The sequence below is a fragment of the Dromiciops gliroides genome, chromosome 3 (assembly GCF_019393635.1).
Source record: "Dromiciops gliroides isolate mDroGli1 chromosome 3, mDroGli1.pri, whole genome shotgun sequence".
In the NCBI taxonomy this organism is placed as follows: domain Eukaryota; kingdom Metazoa; phylum Chordata; class Mammalia; order Microbiotheria; family Microbiotheriidae; genus Dromiciops; species Dromiciops gliroides.
This window is the reverse complement of record NC_057863.1, coordinates 215,373,567-215,396,106: the sequence shown is the minus strand read 5'-3', so window position 1 is coordinate 215,396,106 and position 22,540 is coordinate 215,373,567. Positions and strand designations below refer to the sequence as shown.

The 22,540-nt window shown below is 36.5% G+C and overlaps 1 protein-coding gene across 3 annotated transcripts in view; it reads right to left on the bottom strand.

The window, feature by feature from the left end:
- Positions 1 to 22,540, bottom strand: part of SCML2 (Scm polycomb group protein like 2) — a 141,553-nt gene that overhangs the window by 68,506 nt on the left and 50,507 nt on the right. For all 3 annotated transcript variants that reach the window (XM_043990866.1, XM_043990868.1, XM_043990867.1), the window contains one exon: positions 16,832 to 17,075. In XM_043990866.1, coding sequence (XP_043846801.1) covers positions 16,832 to 17,075 — 244 coding nt within the window. The remainder of the gene's footprint in view (positions 1 to 16,831; positions 17,076 to 22,540) is intronic.

Sequence of the window (22,540 nt, the reverse complement as noted above, 5' to 3'; positions counted from 1 at the left end):
AAAGCTAAGACAACTAGCTAATTAATTTTTATCATGTTTCAATTAATGAATTTTAGAAATTCATCCAACTAAATTTTTTAAGATACCATTTCTCTTCTGTAGAAAAATAATTTCCATGATACCATGTACTGTTTGAGAAAATATATATATAAAGATTATTCATTGTTATGGCTTCTAACATAGCAAAATGGTTAAAGGAAAAATTCATTCATTTAAAGAAATAGATCACATTTCCGTATCTTGTATTATAAAATTTTTTTAATTCCCTACTACTGTAGCAGAAAAATATAATTTCATATTATTAAAAACCATAAAACTCTTTTAGTTTATTCTTTCTACTTAATTTGCTAATTAAAATGACTAATAATTCTGGCTTAAAATAAATTAGTTATCATACAATAAAATTTATAAGACATCTATTATTTTCTTATATTATAAAAGTATGAAATAGAAACTAACCCAAATATCATAATTCAAGTCGAATGTCCACAATTTCAAAAGTAAAATCTAGTTTTAAGGACAGTTTTTTTCTTTTCCTTTCTGATAGACATTATTGATTTAATATCCAAAAGCTAGCATAGCAAACAATAGCATTAATTTGTCACACTGAAAAAATATTTAATAATTCTTTTGGAATAATGCCTACCTTTAGATATAGTCCAGAAAAACAAATTGTTGCTGCATTTACCATTAACGTGGATTGTTTCACTCCATAGCTTTCCTTCTTAGTTGGAACGAAACTGCTGGTTTTTTGAGAAAGTGAATCTACAACAAAGCCCATGCAGCTCTGCAAGCTGAAACACTAGCAAATGGGGAAGCAGCAATTTGCATTTGTTGGTTTAAGGGGGGGGGGGGGAGGGAGGGAGGAGAGAACTAAGGAGACTGCTAAAGTAATTCGCATATTGTCTGCAGGCTGTATTGACAGTGATCATCAGTCACCTGCTCATACTTCCTTCACCCCTGCCTTCAGAAAGAGACCAAAGGTTACACTGGGTCACAGAATCTGGAAAGAAATGAGAAAACATGCAAAATCTAGCTGCCAACCCACTGCATCTGTAGACAAAGTTATCCCCGCTGGACCACATGTTCTAAAAACTAAGACATTTTAATAGTCTCAAGAGAACTTGTTAAAATATATCATCGAAAAGAAAGAAAAAACTCTAGTCTCTGCTTGTAATTACTGCAATATTTAACTATAATATTTTAAACAGAAAAAGGACATTTGTTTTTCCAAGATACTTCTTTGCATCACAATAGCCCTCTAATTTGCACAAGCAAGCCATTTGTTTCAAGCTGTTCTAATGAAAAAGAAAATATCAACTGTTTTAAATTTCAAGGATTTTAGGAGAATCATTTGGTTTAATAGTGTTTCAAACCCTCTCATTTATACTCAACATGAGTAGTAATAATCCTTTAACAATTTTCAATATTATTGAATATACACTCTAAGATTATTAACTTCAATAAATGCAAAAACCCTAAATATTTTTAAATGTGCAACAAACATAACCTGAACTGTCAGTTAAGAAAATTAAACAAAAAGATACTTTTCTTTTACCATAACTAAGATCTTGGCTATTCCTGATTTCTTATGCCATATGGAAGGCAAAAACACTGCTTTATATTATGCAGTACCACTTGGGTTTATACACATTTCTAACACTGCTATAAACCAAAAACATTGGTGAAAGGGGAAGGAGTAGGAGAGTCTACCCTTTAAAAAACGACCCCCACAAAAAATTTTTTCAAAATAAAAAATAAAAAACGACAATGATGACAACAAACCCTCGAGATCTATAATGCTAAAATTTTGGAGTGAGGTAAAATGAAAATGACAATCCATTTTCCCCCTAATAATTTTAAAATAAGGAACAGTGATTGTCATGAGATTTTAGTTTTATTTTTAGGAGAAAATGAAGTATTTTCATGTTTACTTAAGGAAAGCCTTGAAATAATTTCTCAGCAGACAAAGCTTTTAAAATATTTTTAATAGAAAAATGTTCCAGGGGGTTTTTAGATATATATATATATATATATGTATATATGCACATTAACGGATACTTCATTTAAAAACTAATATTATACAAGAGCAAATTTCAATTTTTTTCAAAGCAAGTTTTCCATTTAATTAATTCATACAAAATAAATTGAAATGGGTCCAAAAATTATTTTTTCCTAATTCTAGAAAAAATACATGACAATAATCATAAAAGATATTGGTCATAAAATAATAAATATACTAAGATTTTTAAAGGAATAAAAAAATTAAATTGTTCAAATAAGAAAAATATACATGCATCTCACTACATGATTCATCCAGTTCATCACTAGAGATGTAACTGGTATTTAGAACTGGCTCAACAAAGCAAATTCTTAGTTTTATAAATATTGAGTTAACAACATTATATGTCAATTATATTAGGTATTCCTGCTTATAACAAATTCTCCACAAAAAAATTTTGGGAGGTAATTCTGGTTTTCCTCTATAAAATTTAAGCTATATTTCTATAAAAAATTCCCTCATATAAACTTTTGTAAATGAGAAGGCCAAAATGATAGCCTAATTACAAATAGTAGGACAGGATAGTAACCACACTTTCCTGACTCCAGAATTTTCCCTTCTCTATTTGTTCCCAGTACAACAACATCCCTTTGGATTAGAGGAATTTATCATATGCCCTTGGGGTTCTCCAACTCCACACTCACAGCATCTGGAATTTTGTTCCCCTGCTTGAAACCTTTAAGTATATTTAGAGTCTCTGAAAAATGCTACAAAAATCACACTTTGTCATTATGTTCTACCATGTACACCACCATGAAAATCAATTAATTTTGAACTGTTAGGTTAACAGAACAAATTTTATTTCACTTTTATCAACTGTCAGTCCAAATATATAAAACATGCTACATAAAAAACAATGTTTATTTGTAAAGCATTATGACAGAAAAGTAGGAAAAATGAACATAAAAGCTGATTTAGAGAAAGAACATTTTGCTATAAATGTGGGAAAAATCTGTACTTGAAATATAAAGAAAAAATTATATTAGAGATATTTATTCCAGACATATCTGATTTCCCAAGATGATTCAAGAAAAGTGTTTCATCTTGCCCATAAATATAACTGCTATGGAAGCTAAAAGTAATTTCATTTCTTGTCCTGTGCACAAAATCCAGAGGAAAAAAAATCTAGATTTAAACTACTTGCTTACAATTTTTTTTCCAGAGACACAAAAAAGGACAAACTGTTTCTTTTTAGAATACAAATGATTTTAAGCTATTTCTAATCCCATCTCTGTTCTTAAACCATATAACTTCTTTGGATCTAAATTTCCCAATGTCAGGAAACTGAAGGAATGGGATCAGATAATTTATAAGTATTAAAAAAGAACTGTTTTAGAATAGGAGTACTGAATTTTACTAATAGTATACATGATATATTTTAGTATTCCACCTCTTTGAATAGTTCCTACACAGAATAAAGGAAAAAATTAGGAAACAGGATCTTGAATTCAGTGTCAAAAAATATATATTTATTTGCAAACAAAATCTATGATAAACATTTTAATTATTAACATTGGTATTTAAAGAGCAAATTTTAACATGATATTAACAGTATCCTAGAGAATGGAAAAATGAACTGCTTTTCCCCCAACAGATGCCATAGCTTTGGGTAAATATGAGTAAATTTGCTGAGATGCCACAGAACTAAATGGAAGCAAAGGACCTGAAAAAGTTGAAGAGATATAACTAAAAGGGAAGGGAAAAAAACAAGGCCCTCTCCACACACACCCCCCATCCACATTAACACATTTTTTTTCTTTCTGTTAACATTTTCTACTCAAATTTCTTTTCCAAGGTTTTTCCTACCAATGGTCTAGATAACACAGCTATGTCCTTTGTGTGCCTTTGAAATTATTTGACCACTGGTAATCGAAAACAGCTGTTGGAGAAAGTTTTGAAATGAATTATATATGCTTTTGTTACTGTACTTATTTTTCAAGCTTTTCCGAATTAAAATTATGTTGTGCTTAATGTTAAGTCACATTAAAAAGCATGTCACTTGAGCAATACCACATTTCTTTTTTAAAGAATTATCCAGCTGAATAGTCTCTCCTCATTAATTGTCTGGAAATATTTAAAAGTACTATTCTGAATATAAAGATCTAGAATGAAAATAATTATGTGCAGCTTGACAAGTAAATATTAATGTAGTCCTATGATACTTAAGAAAACTTAAAAATATGAAAAGGCAAATTTAACATTTTAAAATCTTTAATATAATTTCAGTTTCCTCTTATCTCTCCATCACCTACCAATTTCAGGGACACTAACATTAAAAACTTATTTAATCTTAAATTTTCCCTATCTATAACAGAACCTCACAACTGAGTCCATGTTGGACCCTGGACCCTCAAATTCTTTTAGCTTTTAAAAAAAAGTTAATTTTTTAAAGTGGTAGTAGGGCTGATGGAAAATTACAAGTTTGACAGAGAACCACCAGCCTAAGCGGACAAAGTGCCACACCAAGAGGGGAAGGATCTGAAGACATCAATCTAACACACCAGGGAGCCTGCACTTTGCAAGTCAAAACAGCCTGGTGTTTCAATACCCTCTCCACAGGTCAAATAAAGAGCAGGTTGATAAACTGAGACATTACCCTATATACCCCAATCTCTCCGACAGAGGGATTGGAAAAGTCTTCAAATGAAAATGTCCAACCTTTTATGTGCCATGAAACCCTTTGGCAGTCAGGCTGCTGAAGCCTATAAAGCCCCCTTCCTAGAATAATGTTTTAAAATACATAGGATTTGCAAAGGAACCCAATTACACTGAAATAAAGTTAATAATATTTTTTTAGAGTTCACAAAACGCAAGTAAAAGACTCCTAGGAGAGCATAGTTACTTAGCTGTTAACACAATCCATATGTCTAGAACCACAGAATCACAGAACTTCAGAGCTAAAGGGAGCTCAAAAATCACCTTGTCCATCTTGTAACTGAACAGGACTCCTACAGGATCCCTAACAAGGAGTCATATGGATTCTCCTTGAGGACTTCCAACGAAAGAAAGCTGACCTCCATCTCTAAGGCTGCCCGTTTAATTTTGGATCTCTACAGAAGGGAAGCCAATTCTCATCACCAAAAAAATCCAAAACACTTTGAGAGAGCTCTTAGAAAGTTTTCATTACAAGGAGCTGAAATCTGTCTCTCTATAACTTCTTCCAAGGGCTCCTAATTCTATATTTTGGGGCAAAGCAGAGTAAAGCTTAACACTTTTCCACATAAAAGCTCTTCAAATTTACCTTAAAACACTCACCTGAAGATGGACTTCATGACCTCCCCCACTCAGTCTCTACATCTTTCTTTCTTTCAACTAATCCCTGTCTTCAATTCCTCACCTTTTTGATCACCTTCTTCTGCATGGGATACAATTTGTCAATGGACTACAAAAGCACTTATGAAATACAAATACAAATGAAAACAATCTCTACTCTCTAACTAGTGAAACAACAAGTAAGCATAAAAGTATATACAAAATAAATACTAAGTATTCCTTAAGAGCTCCACTTTTGTTCCTTTAGTTCTTACCACAACAATGGCCACACAGAAACTGTTGTGTTCAAATACTGAAATGTTTTTTACATGTCCTGTCAAATATTGTGGGAGAATGCATTCATTCAAAATGGCTATAGCTTTTTAAATGACTGTTTTGGTAAAACAGTCATCAAACTCAAAAAGGATCTTGAAAAATTCCAGTTGAGTATATCTAACTCCTTTCCAAAAAACTGAGACATGAGTGGTGTTTCTGTCATCCATTTGGATATTAAGTACTACATTAAATGAAGATTTTCCATTAAATGAAGTTACCATTGATAAAAAGCAGTATCAAGTCCTTGCCTTCAACCTTTAAGATCTGTTTCAAATTTTGTAATAATAAAGCACTGGGACAGAATGCAAATATTCACATCTTGTTCTATTTCATGTGCACCTGCAGCTTTGTCCAGCTTGGTGGTCAGTGTTATCTACACTTGAGCATTTCTAGTAGGCATGGTATTCATCTTTCCAAATACCTTTAATGGTTTAGTGGTACCAAATACAAAAAGGAGTGTCGCTTAGTGCAATACACTCCACGTCAAGCTAATCAGTGTGATGGTTTTGTGTAAGGCCAAACTTCAACCTTATGCTGCCACCTTGTCTCCTTTGTCTCTTAGAAGCAAATCTACCACAGTGACTGGGATTCTAACCCCCAATGGTACTGCCAAAATTGAAGTAGTCAGGATTCCTGACAGATCTTCATAACTACTATAACAGTCTTGAGACACACACAAAACGCTGGTGGGCATTCTCCATCTCTGCCATTGCCCTGCTCATACCCCACTGGTCTGTTTGGCCAGTCTGACAATTTATTATTATCATCCTATTTCTTTTCATATTATAGGGGGTTCAAATAGAAATGGTCCTGGAACAAGTCATTATTTTGCTACTGTTCTTTTATATTTAATATTTCTTTTTGTGTTTTTTGTTGTTGTTGTTCTTTCTTGGTGTGAGGCGATTGGGGTTAAGTGACTTACCCAGGGTCACACAGCTAGTAAGTGTTAAGTGTCTGAGGCCGGATTTGAATTCAGGTCCTCCTGAATCCACTGCACCATCTAGTTGCCCCTATAGTTAATATTTCATGAACTACTACATAGAAGATAAAATGGTTGCTGTCTATAGCTGAATAAAATATCAGACTGTAAAGTCATCTTCTATAAACTCCCTACAAGAATCTTAGGGAAAATTCTAGCAGAAAACATGATAATGGGAATGACATATTTCACTTCTGTTGCCACATGGTTTTAATTTCTTTCCCTAGGTCTTTATACTTTGAAAACATTCATCCCATATAACTTGAAGATGAGTAGTATTCTTAAATTTTTAACAATTCTTCATACAGTCAGTCAATAAGCATTTATTAAGAGCCTAGCATGTGCCAGGAACTGTGCTTAGGCTCAGTTAAATATACTTATAGCAGAAGAACTAGAAACAAAGTAGATGCTGATCAGTTGGAGAATAGCTAAACAAGCTGTAGTACATTACTTTAATAGGATTTATTTACTAGCATACTAAAATAAAAGCAATATCTAGAATACACAGAAGAACAGGAAGACTTAGATTGTCAGATTAAAATAACCAAACCTGGGCCTCAAAGAAAGTTCTGAGGAGTTTCCTCCCCCACCCACTTCTTTCCAAAGGTAGGAAACTATGTATATGTTACAAAATATATGGAATCAAGTTTTTTCTGTGTATGTGTTAGTTTTGCTGAAGTTTTTCCCCCCTTTTTTTCTATTCTTTATTATGACACTACCCAGGAGGTGGAGGTGGGGGGTGGGGGGAGTGGCAGAGATGGAACAAGGATAAGTTCTGTCAAATACAGAGGAAAGAGGATGTTTTTATTCATATGATAGATACTGATCTCATGTGTGTGTTTTTAATAATTGTTCTGATAAAACCAATCTGATAATTGGGGGTCATGCTGTCAAAGTCAAAAAGGGCTTGTCAGTTTAAGTAAGCCCATCATCTTTTCAAAATCATTTAAATTATTAGTGCTGGTTTTGTCATCTATTTCATGAAGTATTATTTATAGCATTTGGATTAAGTAAAGATTTTCAAAGTTCTCAGGGTCTCCAACTTTTCCCTTTTAAATTTTAGTAGTTCCTTGACTTCATCTCTTATTTACATTTTTTAATGACTCACCAGCCCTGATCAACAGAGAGGCTCTGAGACTGTCATCAGGGCTATATCTTTAACCAGCAGGAGAAGATGTCCTAACTTGGGCTCTACTGATGGACTGGGTTTGGAGGTTCCCTATCCCTAATTGCCTTGGAGTCTACTTTGCCCTGACCACTACAATACAACCACCTCTATAACTACCAAGCTAGGAATGGGATAGACCAGACCCCACCCAAGACCACTGCAATGACTAATTCTTACAGGTAATCTGACTGTATCGTTGCCCACCACGTGAAGCAAAGGAACTGCCACTGAATATGAGTCTCAGCCAGGTCCCTGAGAACCTAATCACGAGGTATTTCACTCAAATGCCTGATCAATTCTCCCTTCTTGTCCACAAACATGCCTGGACACTAGAAGGTGGGAATCCCCAGTCAAATGATTTTACATGTTATCCTTTGGTTAGGGGATGGGAGCTGAGCAGATTTTTACCTAAAGTTCAGAAGTCTCATGCATTTAGCATGCTGGGGAAAAGAATGAGGAGAAGAATCTTGATCATATATACGGAGGTGTAGGGATTCTTCTGAGGTATGAGTGATGTGCCCTTCCCTTAGGGATTCTGTCCACAATCCCCAAGAGTCTAGCTGGTCATTGTGACAATGAGAGCTACAGACTGCCATAAGCCGATAGGGAGAAGTGAGGTGGTAAAAACAAGAAAGAAGTTATTCATTGCTTGTTTCCTTTTTCCCTCCAAGGGAGGAAAGGAATAAGAGAAGAAGAGAAGCCTAATCTTTTCCCTACCTGCCACAGCTCTAGGTGGCCAAACAAACTGCTCCTATACTGCCTGGCCTGATTAATGACAGCAACTGCGGCCAGACAGGAAAAGGGCAGGTCCTGCCCTTAAAGAAACAGGAGACTTTTTCAGCTCAGTGGAAGCTGAGAGAAAAGGGAGGACAAAAGCTCAGATGATAAAGAAAACAGAATCCTCATCATACTTCAAATCTAAAAAGAAAAACCCCTGAGGCTAAATCTATACCTGGGAACATTATTATTATTATACATTTGCAGCCCCTTTTACATGGGGACACTTTACATCTGCTTCCCGTGCCAAATCTCTTTTGTACATGGGATCCCCGGCTCTATACTGAGGCGTTCTCCCTACAAATTGGAGAAACAACTTCCTCTACATGTGGGATCCCTGTTAAACTCATCTTTCATGTCTTTTATATTTTATATCTCTACTTTATATGTGGGAAGCTCTGAATTTATGTACATATTCTTGTCCTATGACAAACAAAATTCTCTCTCTTTCCTACCTTTCCTGCTAACTACCATACCCTACTCTCTCATCCCCATCTACCCCAACCTGGTACATGATAAGCACTGATCACTACATTAAGTATATATTAAATATTGATAATATGCCAGGTACTGTGCTACTCTAATGGAGGCGCCAAAATGTAAATAACTAGGAAGAAACAAGATGTATACAATATAAATGAAAAGCAATGAGGGGGAGGAGGGGACACACCATGGAGCCAAAATGGCAGAGGAAATCTGAGACTCACCAAACAACTTTAAGTAACACCACAAAATAAATTCTAGAATAGGAGAACACACAAAAGGATGGGGTGAAATAATATTCCATCCCAGGACAACTTAGAAGACCGGCAGGAAAGGTCTATCACACAGAGGTGAGAGTAGAGCACAGTCTAGCACAGGCTGCAGCAGTGGCTGGGCCCCAACAAACCAGCAGCAGGCCTTGGGGGAAACTGGACCAGTGGAAGTGAACTGAACCAGTGGTTTCTAGAGCTCTCAACCCACAGATGGTAAAACATCAGACAACTGGTCGAAAAGAGATGACAAAGGTCCCTTTGCTGGCACTGGGTACAGAACCCTGTTGTACCCAAACTCAGATTGGGATCACAGTACTGGGTCACAGTCCCAGGGCAAGGAGGAGCACTAGTACACCAGAGCTTGCAGCCACCAGGGAACAGGAACCCTGGTCATAGTTCCAGGGTGAAAAGAGTACTTGTGATTGCTCACAGACAGAGAACAGGCTAGGAAAGCAGTGACCACACCTCCCTTTAGATTCTACCATCACAGAATAACTGAAAACTTGTAGCTCTGAGAGCAGCAATAAGAAAGGCCTGAAGCTTGAGACAGTGCCCCTCCACCCTAGGAACAGAGCCCCACTTTAACATAGAGATGAGTGAAGAAATAGGCCAGAAAAAAAACGACAAAACGACAAAAAAAGAACCTGACTATATGGTGACAGCAAAGATTAAACACAAACTTAGAAGACAAAGTCAAAACTGTTACATCCAAAGCCTCAAAGAAAATGTGAAATGGTCTCAGAACCAAAAAGAACTCATGGAAGAGCTCAAAAAGGATTTTAAAAATCAAATGAGAGAGGTAGAGGTAAAATTGGGAAAAGAAAATAGAATAAAAGATAATCATGAAAGAAAAATCAACAGCTTGGTAAAAGAGGCACAAAAAAATACTGAACAAAATAACACCTTAAAAAACAGAATAGTGGTACAGTGAATAAAGCACAGTTCTGAAGTAAAAAATAGGACCCGAGTTCAAATCCAGCCTCAGACATTTGACACTTACTTGACCCTGGGCAAGTCACTTAACTCTGACTTCCTGGGGGTGGGAGTAGGAGACACCAAAATAGGATAGGCCAAATGGTAAAAGAGGCACAAAAATCTATTGAAAGAAAAACTCTTTAAAAAGCAAAATTGGCCATATGGAAAAAGCAGTAAAAATCAAAAAAGGAAAAAAAATTCTTAAATATTAGAATTGGGCAAGTGGAAGCTAATGACTCCATAAGATATCAAGAAACAATAAAACAAAATTGAAAGAATGGAAAAATAGAAGAAAATGTCAAATATCTCACTGGAAAACAAATCAAAGGGAGATAATTTAAGAATTATTAGACTACTTGGTAAAGCCATGATCAAAAAAAACCCCCCAAAACCTTGTCACCTTTCATGAAATCATCACGAAAAAGTACCCTGAGGCACTTTACCAGAGGGTAAAGCATAAATCAAAAGAATCTATACCAATCACAAGAGATCCCAAAATTAAAACTCCCAAGAACACTGTAGTCAAATCCCAGAGCTCCCAGGTCAAGGAAAAAATATTGCAAGCAACCAGAAAAAAAACAACCACAATCCAAATATCATGAAGGCACAGTCAGGATAACATAAGATTTAGTGGCTTCTAAATTAAAGGAGCAGCAGGCCAGGAATGTGATACTCTGGAAGGCAAAGGAGTTAAAATTACAACCAAAAATCACCTACCCAGCAAAACTGAGTATAATCCTTCAGAGGAAAAGTAGATATTCAATGAAATAGAAGACTTTCAAGCTTTCCTGATGAAAAGCCCAGAGCTGAAAAGAAATTCTGACTTTGAAATATAAGACTCAAGAGAAGCATAAAAAGGTAAACAGTAAAGATAAATCATAAAGGATTCAGTAAGATTAAACTGTTTACATTCCTACATAGAAAGATGATACTTCTGACTCCTAAGAATTTTCTCATTATTAGGGCAGTTAGAAGGAGTATACATAGAAGATTTGGATATGAGTTGACTGTAATAGGATGATATCTAAAAAAAATAAAATTAAGGAGCAAGAAAGAGGAATCCACTGGGAATAAGGGAAGGAGAAAATAGAATGAGATAAATCATCACACATAGAAGAGGCAAAGAAGAGCTTTTATGGTAGAGGGAAAGATGTGGGAGGTAAAGGGCAAACACTTGATCCTTACTCTCATGGGAATTGGCTCAAAGTGGGAATAACATATACACTCACTGACTTGGGTAAAGAAACCTATATTACCCTAAAGGAAAGTAGGAAGGGGGGTAGGGAGGGAGGCAGAGAGGCAGGGCTGGCAAAAAGAAGAGTAGTGCACTAGAGGAGGCTGTAGTCAAAAGAAAAACATTTTTGAGGATGGACAGAGTAAAAGGAAAGAGAGTAGGATAAATGGGGAATGGAGGGTGGAGGAAGATACACAATAATCAAATGATAATTGTGAAAAAATGTTATTGCAAGTTTCTCTGAAAAAGGCCTTATTTTTCAAATATACAGAGAAGTGAGTCAAATGTATAAGAAGAAGCATTCCTCAATCAATAATCAATGGTTAAAGGATATGAACAGGCAATTTTCAAATCAAGTATCAAGGCCATTTATAATTATATGAAAAAAATGCTCTAAATCACTACTGTTTAGAGAAATGGAAATTAAAACTCTAAACTATCACCCCTATCAGATTGGCTAATATAACAGAAAAGGAAAATGACAAATGTCGCAGGGGATGTAGGAAAATTAAGACACTCATGCATTGTCATTGGAGTTGTGAACTGATTCAACCATTTTGTAATTCGGAACTATGCCCAAAGGGCTATAAAATCAAGCATACTTTTTGACCCAGTAATACTGCTACTAGGTCTGTATCCCAAAGAGATAAAAAATAAAAATGAAAAGGACTTATATGTACAGCTCCTATATGCAGCTCTTTCAGTGGTGGCAAAAAATTGGAAATTGAGGTGATAACCTATCAACTGGGAAATGGCTAAACAAAACTGTGGTATATGATTGTGATAGAATACTATTGTGCTCTAAGAAATGATGAGCAGGATGCTCTCAAAAAAAAAAACTAGAAAAATTTAAATGAATTTATGCAAAGTGAAATGAGCAGAACCAGGAGAACATGGTACACAGTAAGAGCAATACTATACAATGATCAACAGCAAATGATTTAGCTATTTTTAGCAAGACAAAGAAGCAAGACAATTCTAAAGGACTCAGGAAGAAAAATGCCATCCATCTCCAGAAAAAGAACTGATGGAGTCTGAATACAATTAAAAGCATACTTTATTTTACTTTCTTTATTTTTTTTTTTTAGGAGGGTGGTGTCCCTGCCTTTTCTTTCACATGACTAATATAGAAATATGTTCTGTATGAATGTGCATGTATAACCTATATTAAATTTCTTGCTGTCTCAGGGAAGGGGAAGGGGAGGAAGGGAGAGCATTTGGAATTCATAATTTAAGGAAATGCATAAATTGTTCTTACATGAAATTTGGGGGAAAATAAAGTATTAAATAAATTTAGTTTTTTAAAAAGTAATCTCTGGGCCAGCTAGGTGGCACAGTGGATAGAGCACCGGCCCTGGAGTCAGGAGTACCTGAGTTCAAATCCAGTCTCAGACACTTAACACTTACTAGCTGTGTGACCTTGGGCAAGTCACTTAACCCCAATTGCCTCACTTAAAAAAAAAGAAAAAGAAAAAGTAATCTCTAAGGGAAAGTCACCAGCAGCTGAGAGTACCAGAAAAAACTTACTACAAACTGTGGAATTTGAGTCTTTGAAAGAATTATGGGAAGCTAAGAAAAAGAGGTAAAGAAGAGGGGCAGTCCACATAAAGGGGGAGGGAAGGAAGGCAGTCAATGCAAAAGTGTCCAGATGGGAAATGGGGTATCTGGTTCAAGAAACAGTGGTAGATCAGTGTAGCTGAATCATAGAATAGATGGAGAGGAATAAAATGTAAACAGACTTTTTAAAAAATGTATGGGGGCAGCTAGGTAGCACAGTGGATAGAGCACCAGCCCTGGAGTCTGGAGGACCTGAGTTCAAATATGGCATTAGACACTTGACACTTAATAGCTGTGTGACTCTGGCAAGTCACTTAACCCCAATTGCCTCTCCAAAAAAAAAAAAAAAAAGTATGAAGGGGAGGCAGCTACATGGCATAGTGGATAAAGCACTAGTCTTGGATTCGGGAGGATCTGAGTTCAAATCCAGCCTCAGACACTAGACACTAGCTGTGTGACCTTGGGCAAGTCACTTAACCCTCACTGCCCCACAAAAACAAAAAACGAACTAAAAATATCATCAATTTGGTGGAATAATCTAACTGTAGGAAAATAGGAGGGGAAGGGGATAAAGAAGGAGGGGCAAAAGAAGGGAGGGTAGATTGGAGGAGGGAACAGTCAGAAGCAAAAAAGGTATGAAGGGACTAGGTTGTGAAGGACTTTAAGTGAGATGCCTTTTTAAATTTTATTTTGGAAGTAACAGGGAGGCAGAGGAACTCAATAAACAAGAGAGTATCATAAGGGGCAGCTAGGTGGCACAGTGGATAAAGCACCGGCCCTGGATTCAGGAGGACCTGAGCTCAAACCTGGCCTTAAACACTTGCCACTTACTAGCTGTGGGCAAGTCACTTAATCCTCATTGCCCTCCCAAAAAAAAAAAAAAAAAAAAAGAGTATCATAGTCAGACATGCTCTTTCTTTATCTCTTTCTTTCGGTGAGGCAACTGGGGTTAAGTGACTTGCCCAGGGTTACACAGCTAGTAAGTGTCTAGTGTCTGAGGCCGCATTTGAACTCAGGTACTCCTGAATCCAGGGCCGGTGCTCTACCCACTGTGCCACCTAGCTGCCCCTCAGACATACACTTTTATTTTTCTGTTTTTGTTTTTGCGGGGCAATAGGGGTTAAATGACATGCCCAGGGTCACACAGCTATTAAGTGTCAAGTGTCTGAGGCCGGATTTGAACTCAGAACCTCTTGAATCTAGCTTGATCCACTGCACCACCTAGCTGCCCAGACATACACTTTAGAAAAATCACTTTGAAACTATGCCTAAAGTCCCTAAACTATGCAAATCTTTTGACCCAATGATGTTCTCTAGGGCCTATACTCCAAAGAAATCAAAGAAAAAGAAAAAGGGCCCAAATTTACAAAAATATTTAAAGTATCTTTTGGGGGTTGGCAAAGAACTGGAAAGGAGATACTAATTGATTGAGGAATGGCAGATTTAATTATAGCATATGAAGATAATGAAATGCCACTGTGCTATAAAAAAATGACCAAAGGGATTCAGAGAAACCTGGGAAGATTTATAGGAACTGATTTAGAGTGAAGCGAGCAGAACCCAGTAAACAATTTATATGACAACATCATAAAGGCAAACAACTTTAAAACACTGAGATACCCTGATGAATGCAATGACTAACTACAATTCCAGAGGATTGCTGATGATTATGGGGTAAACTCAAGATACAGAATGACATAAATTTTGGGACAGGGCAAATGTGGGAAACTTTTACTTAATTGTGGATATTTTTTACAAGGCGTTTTTTCCCCCTTCCTTTTCAATTGGGAAGGGGAAGGAAGACTGGAGGAAGAAAATAAATGCTTGTTCATTGAAAAAAAAAAGGAAAAAAAGTTCAATCATCTCAGCAGCTAAGAGAAGCATTAGAGAGAATAATCAAGTCAAAGAGACCAACCAGAAGTCTATATATCACAACAGTCCAGGGAAGAGGGAATAAGGGCCTAAATTAGAGATATGGCTACATAAATGTAGAGAAAGAGACAAACATAAGAGATTCTATGATGGTAGAAATGACAAGATAGGACAATGCATTGCAAATGTACAATTAAGAAGTCATGGAAAATGTCAAAGTTGTGATGCTGGGTGACTAGAAGGATGGTGATGCTTGACTGCAGATTTGTTACAAGGAATGTGTTTTCCCACACTACATAGCACCTGGCTCACAATCCCCTCTCTACCCTGCCCTTATAGTCTAAGGATGTCAATTCACTTATTGATGACCCCCTCAAGTACCTTGGCTTCCCAATTCACCAAATTCCTTCACTCCCAGCTCTTCAGTTCACCTCAGGCAAATGATGGAAACCTATGCTGAAACCACTCAGGGTCCAAGACCAGAAGTGTAGCATCTTGGTCACAAGGTACAACTTAAAGCACAACTTTTCTCACATAATTCTAAATTGTTTTCCAATTTAAAAGGAAAAATTCACATTTCCAACCACAGCATCTCCAACATTGAATGCTTTTAACTTCACCTATCAGTTCTTGTAGGGTTAAGAATTTAAACCTCAGTTATTTTAATTTATATTTTTCTCATTATAAATCTTGTACATGGTTGTTGACTGTTTGCTATTCTTCTTCGAAACACTTTTTTTCCCCCACATTCTCTGACCACTTATCTACTGGTTGTTGGTATTACATGATTAATTCCATTATGTCAGATATCAGACTTCTGTGAGAGATATTTGATAGGAAGAGGTTCCCCCCCACCCCAATTGGTAGTTTCCCTTCTCATCCTAACTATATTTTATTCAAGAAAAAAACCCTTTCACTTTTCTGTAATCTTTCCCTCTTAGACTTCTTGACTTCCAAGAAGACCTGGCTCACATGTCACCTCCTAATGGAGCCTTTCCTGATCCTCCTAGTTGTTAGTGTTTGCTCCCTATTAAAATAATCATATATATATGTATACATTGGTGTCCTAAATCTTTGAGGACAGGGACTGTCTTTTTTTTTCCCCCTCAGAACATTACACAGAGCAGGTTCTTAATAAATGCTTGCTTCCTTGGACAAGATCAAAGACTGTAGTGCTGGCACCAAGCGTCAGTTCAGCACAGCCTGTGAGCCCCAGATATCAGTTATATACTGGTGCAGACAGACAAACATAACTACTAACCATCTCTACACATTTCCCTAGAACTCAAAATCCCCTGAATTTGGAGTGACCATATACTGAAAGTGATATCATATTCCCCGCGCCCCCCCCCCTGCCCCTTACACATGCCATGCTTCATCAAAAGACACTAGAGAGTAGAGGCCCTAATCATTGGTTCTGTCCCAAAATTTTGTTCCTCACTTGACTAAATAACTACACATTTAGATCCTATTCCTTTCCACTTCCTGCCTGACTCAAACCTCTTGATACCAACTTCTGGTATTGCTCTTATCACTGCCTCTGTACCTTGTCTGACTTGAATATGTGAAAAACTACCCTGGTCAGCGTCATCTAACCATGAATCTTACTAATATTCTCCAGTTGGACCTGATGTCTAAGACTCTATCCTGAGATTTGTCCTCAGGTCTCTGATACAAGCATTGCTCTAGCCATTCTCCCTTTTGACCTAACCTAATTAGCTCCCAGGTTCATACATGGGATAGCCATTTATCTAGTTACTACATACAACCTACTACTGACTCTAACAGACGTTAATAGCAGAAAGCCTTAGAGAATTCACTACTTTGAAACAAAAAAAGTTCATACCACTACTAATTGACTTACCATTATTTCCTGGTGGTTGCAATGCATCTCCTGTTAAGCCACACCACCCAACTGGGAAGATATCTCGAGAATCATACTTGCACCAATAATCAAATGCTCCTCTCCAGCCATCAAATGTAATAAAAACTTCATCTCCTTTAACATCTCCAACTGTTGCTGGACAGATCAAATAAGGATTCTTTTTGTCTATTGCTTCAAGCTTCATTCCAATCTTTAAAAGATTTGGGGCTGGTTTTGGAGGTTCCTGTCAAAACAAAAGATAAAATTTAAACTGCTAAGAAGCATTATTTTTACTTTTGAATCTTTAGCAACCAAAAAGTAACATCCATATTAAATTACATGCAATACAATCACAGACATTTTGGCTACCTGGAATTGAGCTTAAAACAAATAACAAGGGAAAAAGGTATCTTGGAAGAACTAAAAAAATATATCATAAAAGCTTTCCACTAAGGTGTAACACTTGACTAGGAACTCCTTGGTCCTTTATTCAGAGCCTATTAATTCTTCCTTTACAGGAGATTAAATCTAAAAAACTTTGTTACTGGGCTTATAAAGGAAAGCCCAAAACAGATTAAAAGTCACATATTAGAAATGGGAAGAAAGATACATACAAGTTTTATCAAGAATGCCCTGGGATTATTTGTATTAATAGTTAAATAAGTAAAGTGGATATGTGCTATGATGGATGTAATGCTGGACTTTGAGTCAGGAAAACCTGAACTGAAATCTCCTCTTACTAGCTTTATGATGCTGGGAATATCTCTATAACCTCTGTGGGTGTCAATTGACTCCCTCAGCTTAACTGTTAAAAAGGTTAACTACTTCATTTCATAAATAAAAAAACTGAGGACCAGGGAAACCAGTAAAGCCATGATGATTTGTCCTAGGTCACAAACAGTATTAGAGACGAGATCAGGACCAAAGTCCCATTTTTTTCTATCATGCCTTTGCTGCTTGATTTACATAAACTGGAGGGGGGAGGGAGATACCTAATAGCTATTTCTATGTAACTGAAGCATTAGATTTAATCTGCTCTACCCTCAGAGGACAGAACTAAAAACAATAGGTAGAAGTTACAAAAGAGGTAGATTTCAGATTTATGTAAGAAGAAAAATCTTCCTAAAAACTGGAGTTATCCTAAAGTAAAATGAGTGGCATTCTGCTTTGTACTGAGTTCCCTAAAACTAGTGGTCCTCAAAGAGGCTGGATGTCCATTTGTTAAGAGATTTTGTAAAGGAAGTTTCTGGTCAGGGACAGGTTGAGCTCAATAATCTCAGGTCCTTAACACTTTTAAGATTCTGCTACTGCCAATCTTCTCAAGCCCAATTCAAAAGTTACCTTCTGCAGGAAACCTTCTCTGGTTTTTAAAATCAATGACTCCCCCTCTTCATCCCCAACCCACCATGAGACTGTCTATACTTCTCCACTAGCACAATATCTTCAGACACTGAGTAGCTGTGTGTCTGTCCCCAGGCAAAGTGACGACTCTGCCTCAATTTATTCACTATCTACATGATATTTCAAACTGGATATCCCAGATACACCTCAAACACAACATGTTTGAAAATGAATTCATTATTTTTCCCACTAAACCTTCCCCTCTTTCCAATTTCACTATTTCTGTTGAAGAAACCATCATTCATCCAATGTCTTAGATCTGTAACCTCAGTATTACCCTTGACTCTTTATTTTGACTCAACCTATATATCCAATCTTTTGCAAAATCTTGATGTTTCTACCTTCACAAAACATCTCATGTCCACTTTGCTTCAAGCTTTTATCACCACTAGCCTGGTTTATTGCAAGTCTGTTAATTGGTCTCCCAGCCTCAAGTTTTTTCTCATACCATTGCTTCCAAACTAATTTTTCTTTAATACCGATCTGACACGTATCGCTCACACACGCGCACATGCTTTCAGTGGTTTCCTATTGCCTACAGAATAAAATACAAAGGTTTCTCATTAGCCCTACGCAACATGACAACAACCTATTCCAGTCTCATTAGATATTACTCCTCACACATGGTGCAATCCAATGAAAGAAGCCTTCTCTCTCTTGCTCATGTTCTCTTGTCTAGATACCTCACATTGGCCATCCCCCATTCTGAGAATGTACTCGCTTCTTAACACACCTCACATTGTTCTCTTCCTTTAATATGAAGCTAAGGCACCATATTTTGCACAAGACCTTTCCTTATTTACCTCAACTGTTAACAACCTTACTCCCAAGCTACATTGTATTTAATTACTTTGTGTGTGTATATGCATTAATTTTATATGTATACTACATTTTTCTATGTACTTCCCTCCACCCCCCCATCCCATTTAACATAAACTCATTGTAAGTACAAATTGTTTCATTCTTTTCCACTTGTTTCACACACACACACACACACACACACACACACACCCCAATAGTGCCTGGCACCTAACAGGCTACTTAATAAATACTTAGTGATTGGTGGCCACCGAACAGAATCAAAAGCAAAAGAGAGGGGGCAGCTAGGTGGCGCAGTGGATAGCGCACTGGCTCTGGATTCAAGAGGATCTGAGTTCAAATCCAGCCTCAGTCACTTGACATTTACTAGCTGTGTGACCCTGGGAAAGTCACTTTAACCCTCATTTCCCCTCAAAAAAAAAAAAGCAAAAGAGAAGTAGGGAAAAAATACCAAAGCCAAGGTTCAAATATTATTCTTTTTTTTTTTAAGGGGGGGAGCAGGGCAATGAGGGTTAAGTGACTTGCCCAGGGTCACACAGCTAGTAAAGTGTCAAGTGTCTGAGGCTGGATTTGAACTCAGGTCCTCCTGAATCCAGGGCTGGTGCTTTATTCACTGCGCCACCTAGGTGCCCCTTAAATTTTATTCTTGCTAAAATGTCCCAATGCCCAGTACTACTATTTGTTGGCAAAAGAACAAGCCAATGAGCTTATTGCTATTCAGTCATCACATACTCAGTAACCATTTATTACGTATCATTTTCAACATACAATGTGCAAAAGGCAAAAATAAAATAGTCCTTCTCCTCAATCTGCTCAATCTCTTAGGAAAAGAGCATGTACACCGATGGTGCAAAAGATATATAAAGTGATTTGATATAGAAAACAGCGACTGGTTGAGGGTGGGAATGAAAGAAGAGAAGTGGTATACAGGACTAGAAAAAGTCACACTTAGGAAATAATATAGTTTCTAAATAAGGAAATATTAAAATGATATTTTGTTTGCTGGTATCCTAGTCATACATACTACCTTAGGCTTATGATGGTTGTTATAGAAAAGAATCTTGTAGAGAAAAAATTGAAATATAAGCAAAAGTAATGAATCTATCAAATGTAGTTGTACAAATAAATTATTTAAATTATAGATTTAAAGTATAAATTAAATACAAATTGTTAAAATATAACCTAATAACAAGGAATAGTGAGCATTCTGGAAATAAAGATTTTTCTGAATCTATTTACAAGTTTAGATCTAATTACAAGAAGAAGCATAACAAAGCAAATAGCAAGATGACCTAATAGATAAGAAGACCTGGGTTCAAGATCCTGCCAACATATGATGGCTTATGTAACCAACGGCAAGTTACATCACCTCTCAGTGTTCTTGGTAAATCTCTAAGACTATATATTGGAGAGAAGGTACCAACCTTCGGGAGGAAAGAATACTTCCTAATCTAGAAGCTCCCTATACCAATATAATCACAAGTCTGGTTCCTATCTCTCTTCATAAATGACAATCATAGAACTCTGTGTTTTAAAGGTATTTTCTTTCCATAATGTCTTGCATAATTGATAAACAATAAATATTTTTGACTGAATAAAAAGTACAGTACTACAAGAATGGTAAAGTGAAGAAAAAAGTCACTTTTCCAAAAAACAGTGCACTTTTTGAAAAGCTGGTGCAAAGAAAAGCACTGATAATCCAGAGTTTATAGTCAGAGCTTACTCTTCTGTCAGAAATACAAGGGATGTTTCCATTAAAAAAAACTTAACAGGGTTAAGGGATCTCTATTATACCAAACAATACACACACACAAAACTGCAAACCTACTCTGGAAGGGAGGAGGGACGCTATTAAGATTAATGCCTTTTGTCAGGTTTTCTCTAAGGACAACTTAAAAGATTGTTAGGGAAATGTCTCCCTCTGCTGATTAAAGTAGAGAACCATTCTTCCAAAATTAATGGCATAAAGCTGAGCTAAAACATTTACTGAATCAGAAGTCTTCTTTTTTCACTTTATCATTATTTATTAAGAAAAATCCTCTAATGGTCAGTACTTCTCAAATATGGTAATGAATATATAAAAGAGACCACACTAAGTAAAGCAGATATTCCTATTTTGAGTTTCAGAAAAATATTCGTAGAAGAGCCTATTAAATAATTAAACTATATTACAAAGACAATACTACCAATAAGCTATGAAAGAATTTTTGGTTAAGTTTTCACCTTACCCTTTTATTCTAATTCCCTTTTCCCATACAGGAGTACATTTCAATTACTTTTTTCCTTTTTTTAAAAAAAGGAATACTTTTATTTCTCTCAATTATATGTAAAAGCAACTTTTGACATTTGGTGGGTTTTGGGGTTTTTTTGGTGGGGCAATTGGGGTTAAGTGACTTGCCCAGGGTCACACAGCTAGTAAGTGTTAAGTGTCTGAGGCCGCATTTGAACTCAGGTCCTCCTGATTTCAGGGCCGGTGCTCTATACACTGCGCCACCTAGCTGCCCCGACTTTTGGTTTTTATAATTTTTGAGCTCCAAATTCCCTCACTCCCTCTTTGAGAAGGCAAGCTGTGGTTGTTGTTGTTATTTGTCCTGTTTTTTGAAGATATCATCAGCAGTGTTATTGCAAGTTAATTGTGGGTGAACTGGATTTAAGTGAAACAGAGTTGCATCTAGTTGCTGGTCTCAGTCTCGCTTCCTGAGTCAACAAAGTCCAGTGACAAGACAAAAGTCAGGACTATTGGGATGGTCCAGGACAGAGAGGATAACCTTGGCAGATTCCATGTCTTACCAAGATCTAAGTACTCCAAAGTACCTACTTCAGCTGTAGGCCAGGGACAGTCTTCATGCTTGGGTTTGACATCCTCCTAACTGACCAACAGTTGAGGCCTGTCAGTTACCCTCATCCTAGTTTAACCTGTGAACTGAAAGTTTACTGGGGTATGACCACTGGCTGAGCATGCTACAGCTTCTTGCAGCCATAGTTGGGTGAATCAGAAGGACACTAAAGGGGGATGAGCAGCCCCCGAAAAGGGCATGGAGAGCCCACACACCAGAGGGGCTCATCCCCAGAAGGCAAGCACTTTCATATAGATTATACATATGATTCAAAACATTTCCACATTCATTTCAATTAATTTTTTTTTAAACTAGGATTTTTTAAATGCATTTTATCAATGTTTTTGTCTTTATAGCTATCAATTTGAGAAGAGGAAAAAAACCTATACTTCCATAGTGATCCCTTCTTTAAAAAATAAATAAACAAAAACAATAAATAAAATGACCACATCTAAAAGTACATATAATTATTCTATTCTTGTGGTCTCTTGACTCTTTGTCCTTCTTTTATTCTTGAACCTCCAGGGGGATTTTGATTCATCAGCCTTGATCCAGGAATAATATACCGTGCATTACAGAATGACATTTAGGCTAGCCCCTCTTCCAATATTCCTTGCTCTTACTAAATGACCAAGCTACTCCTTTTTCCAGT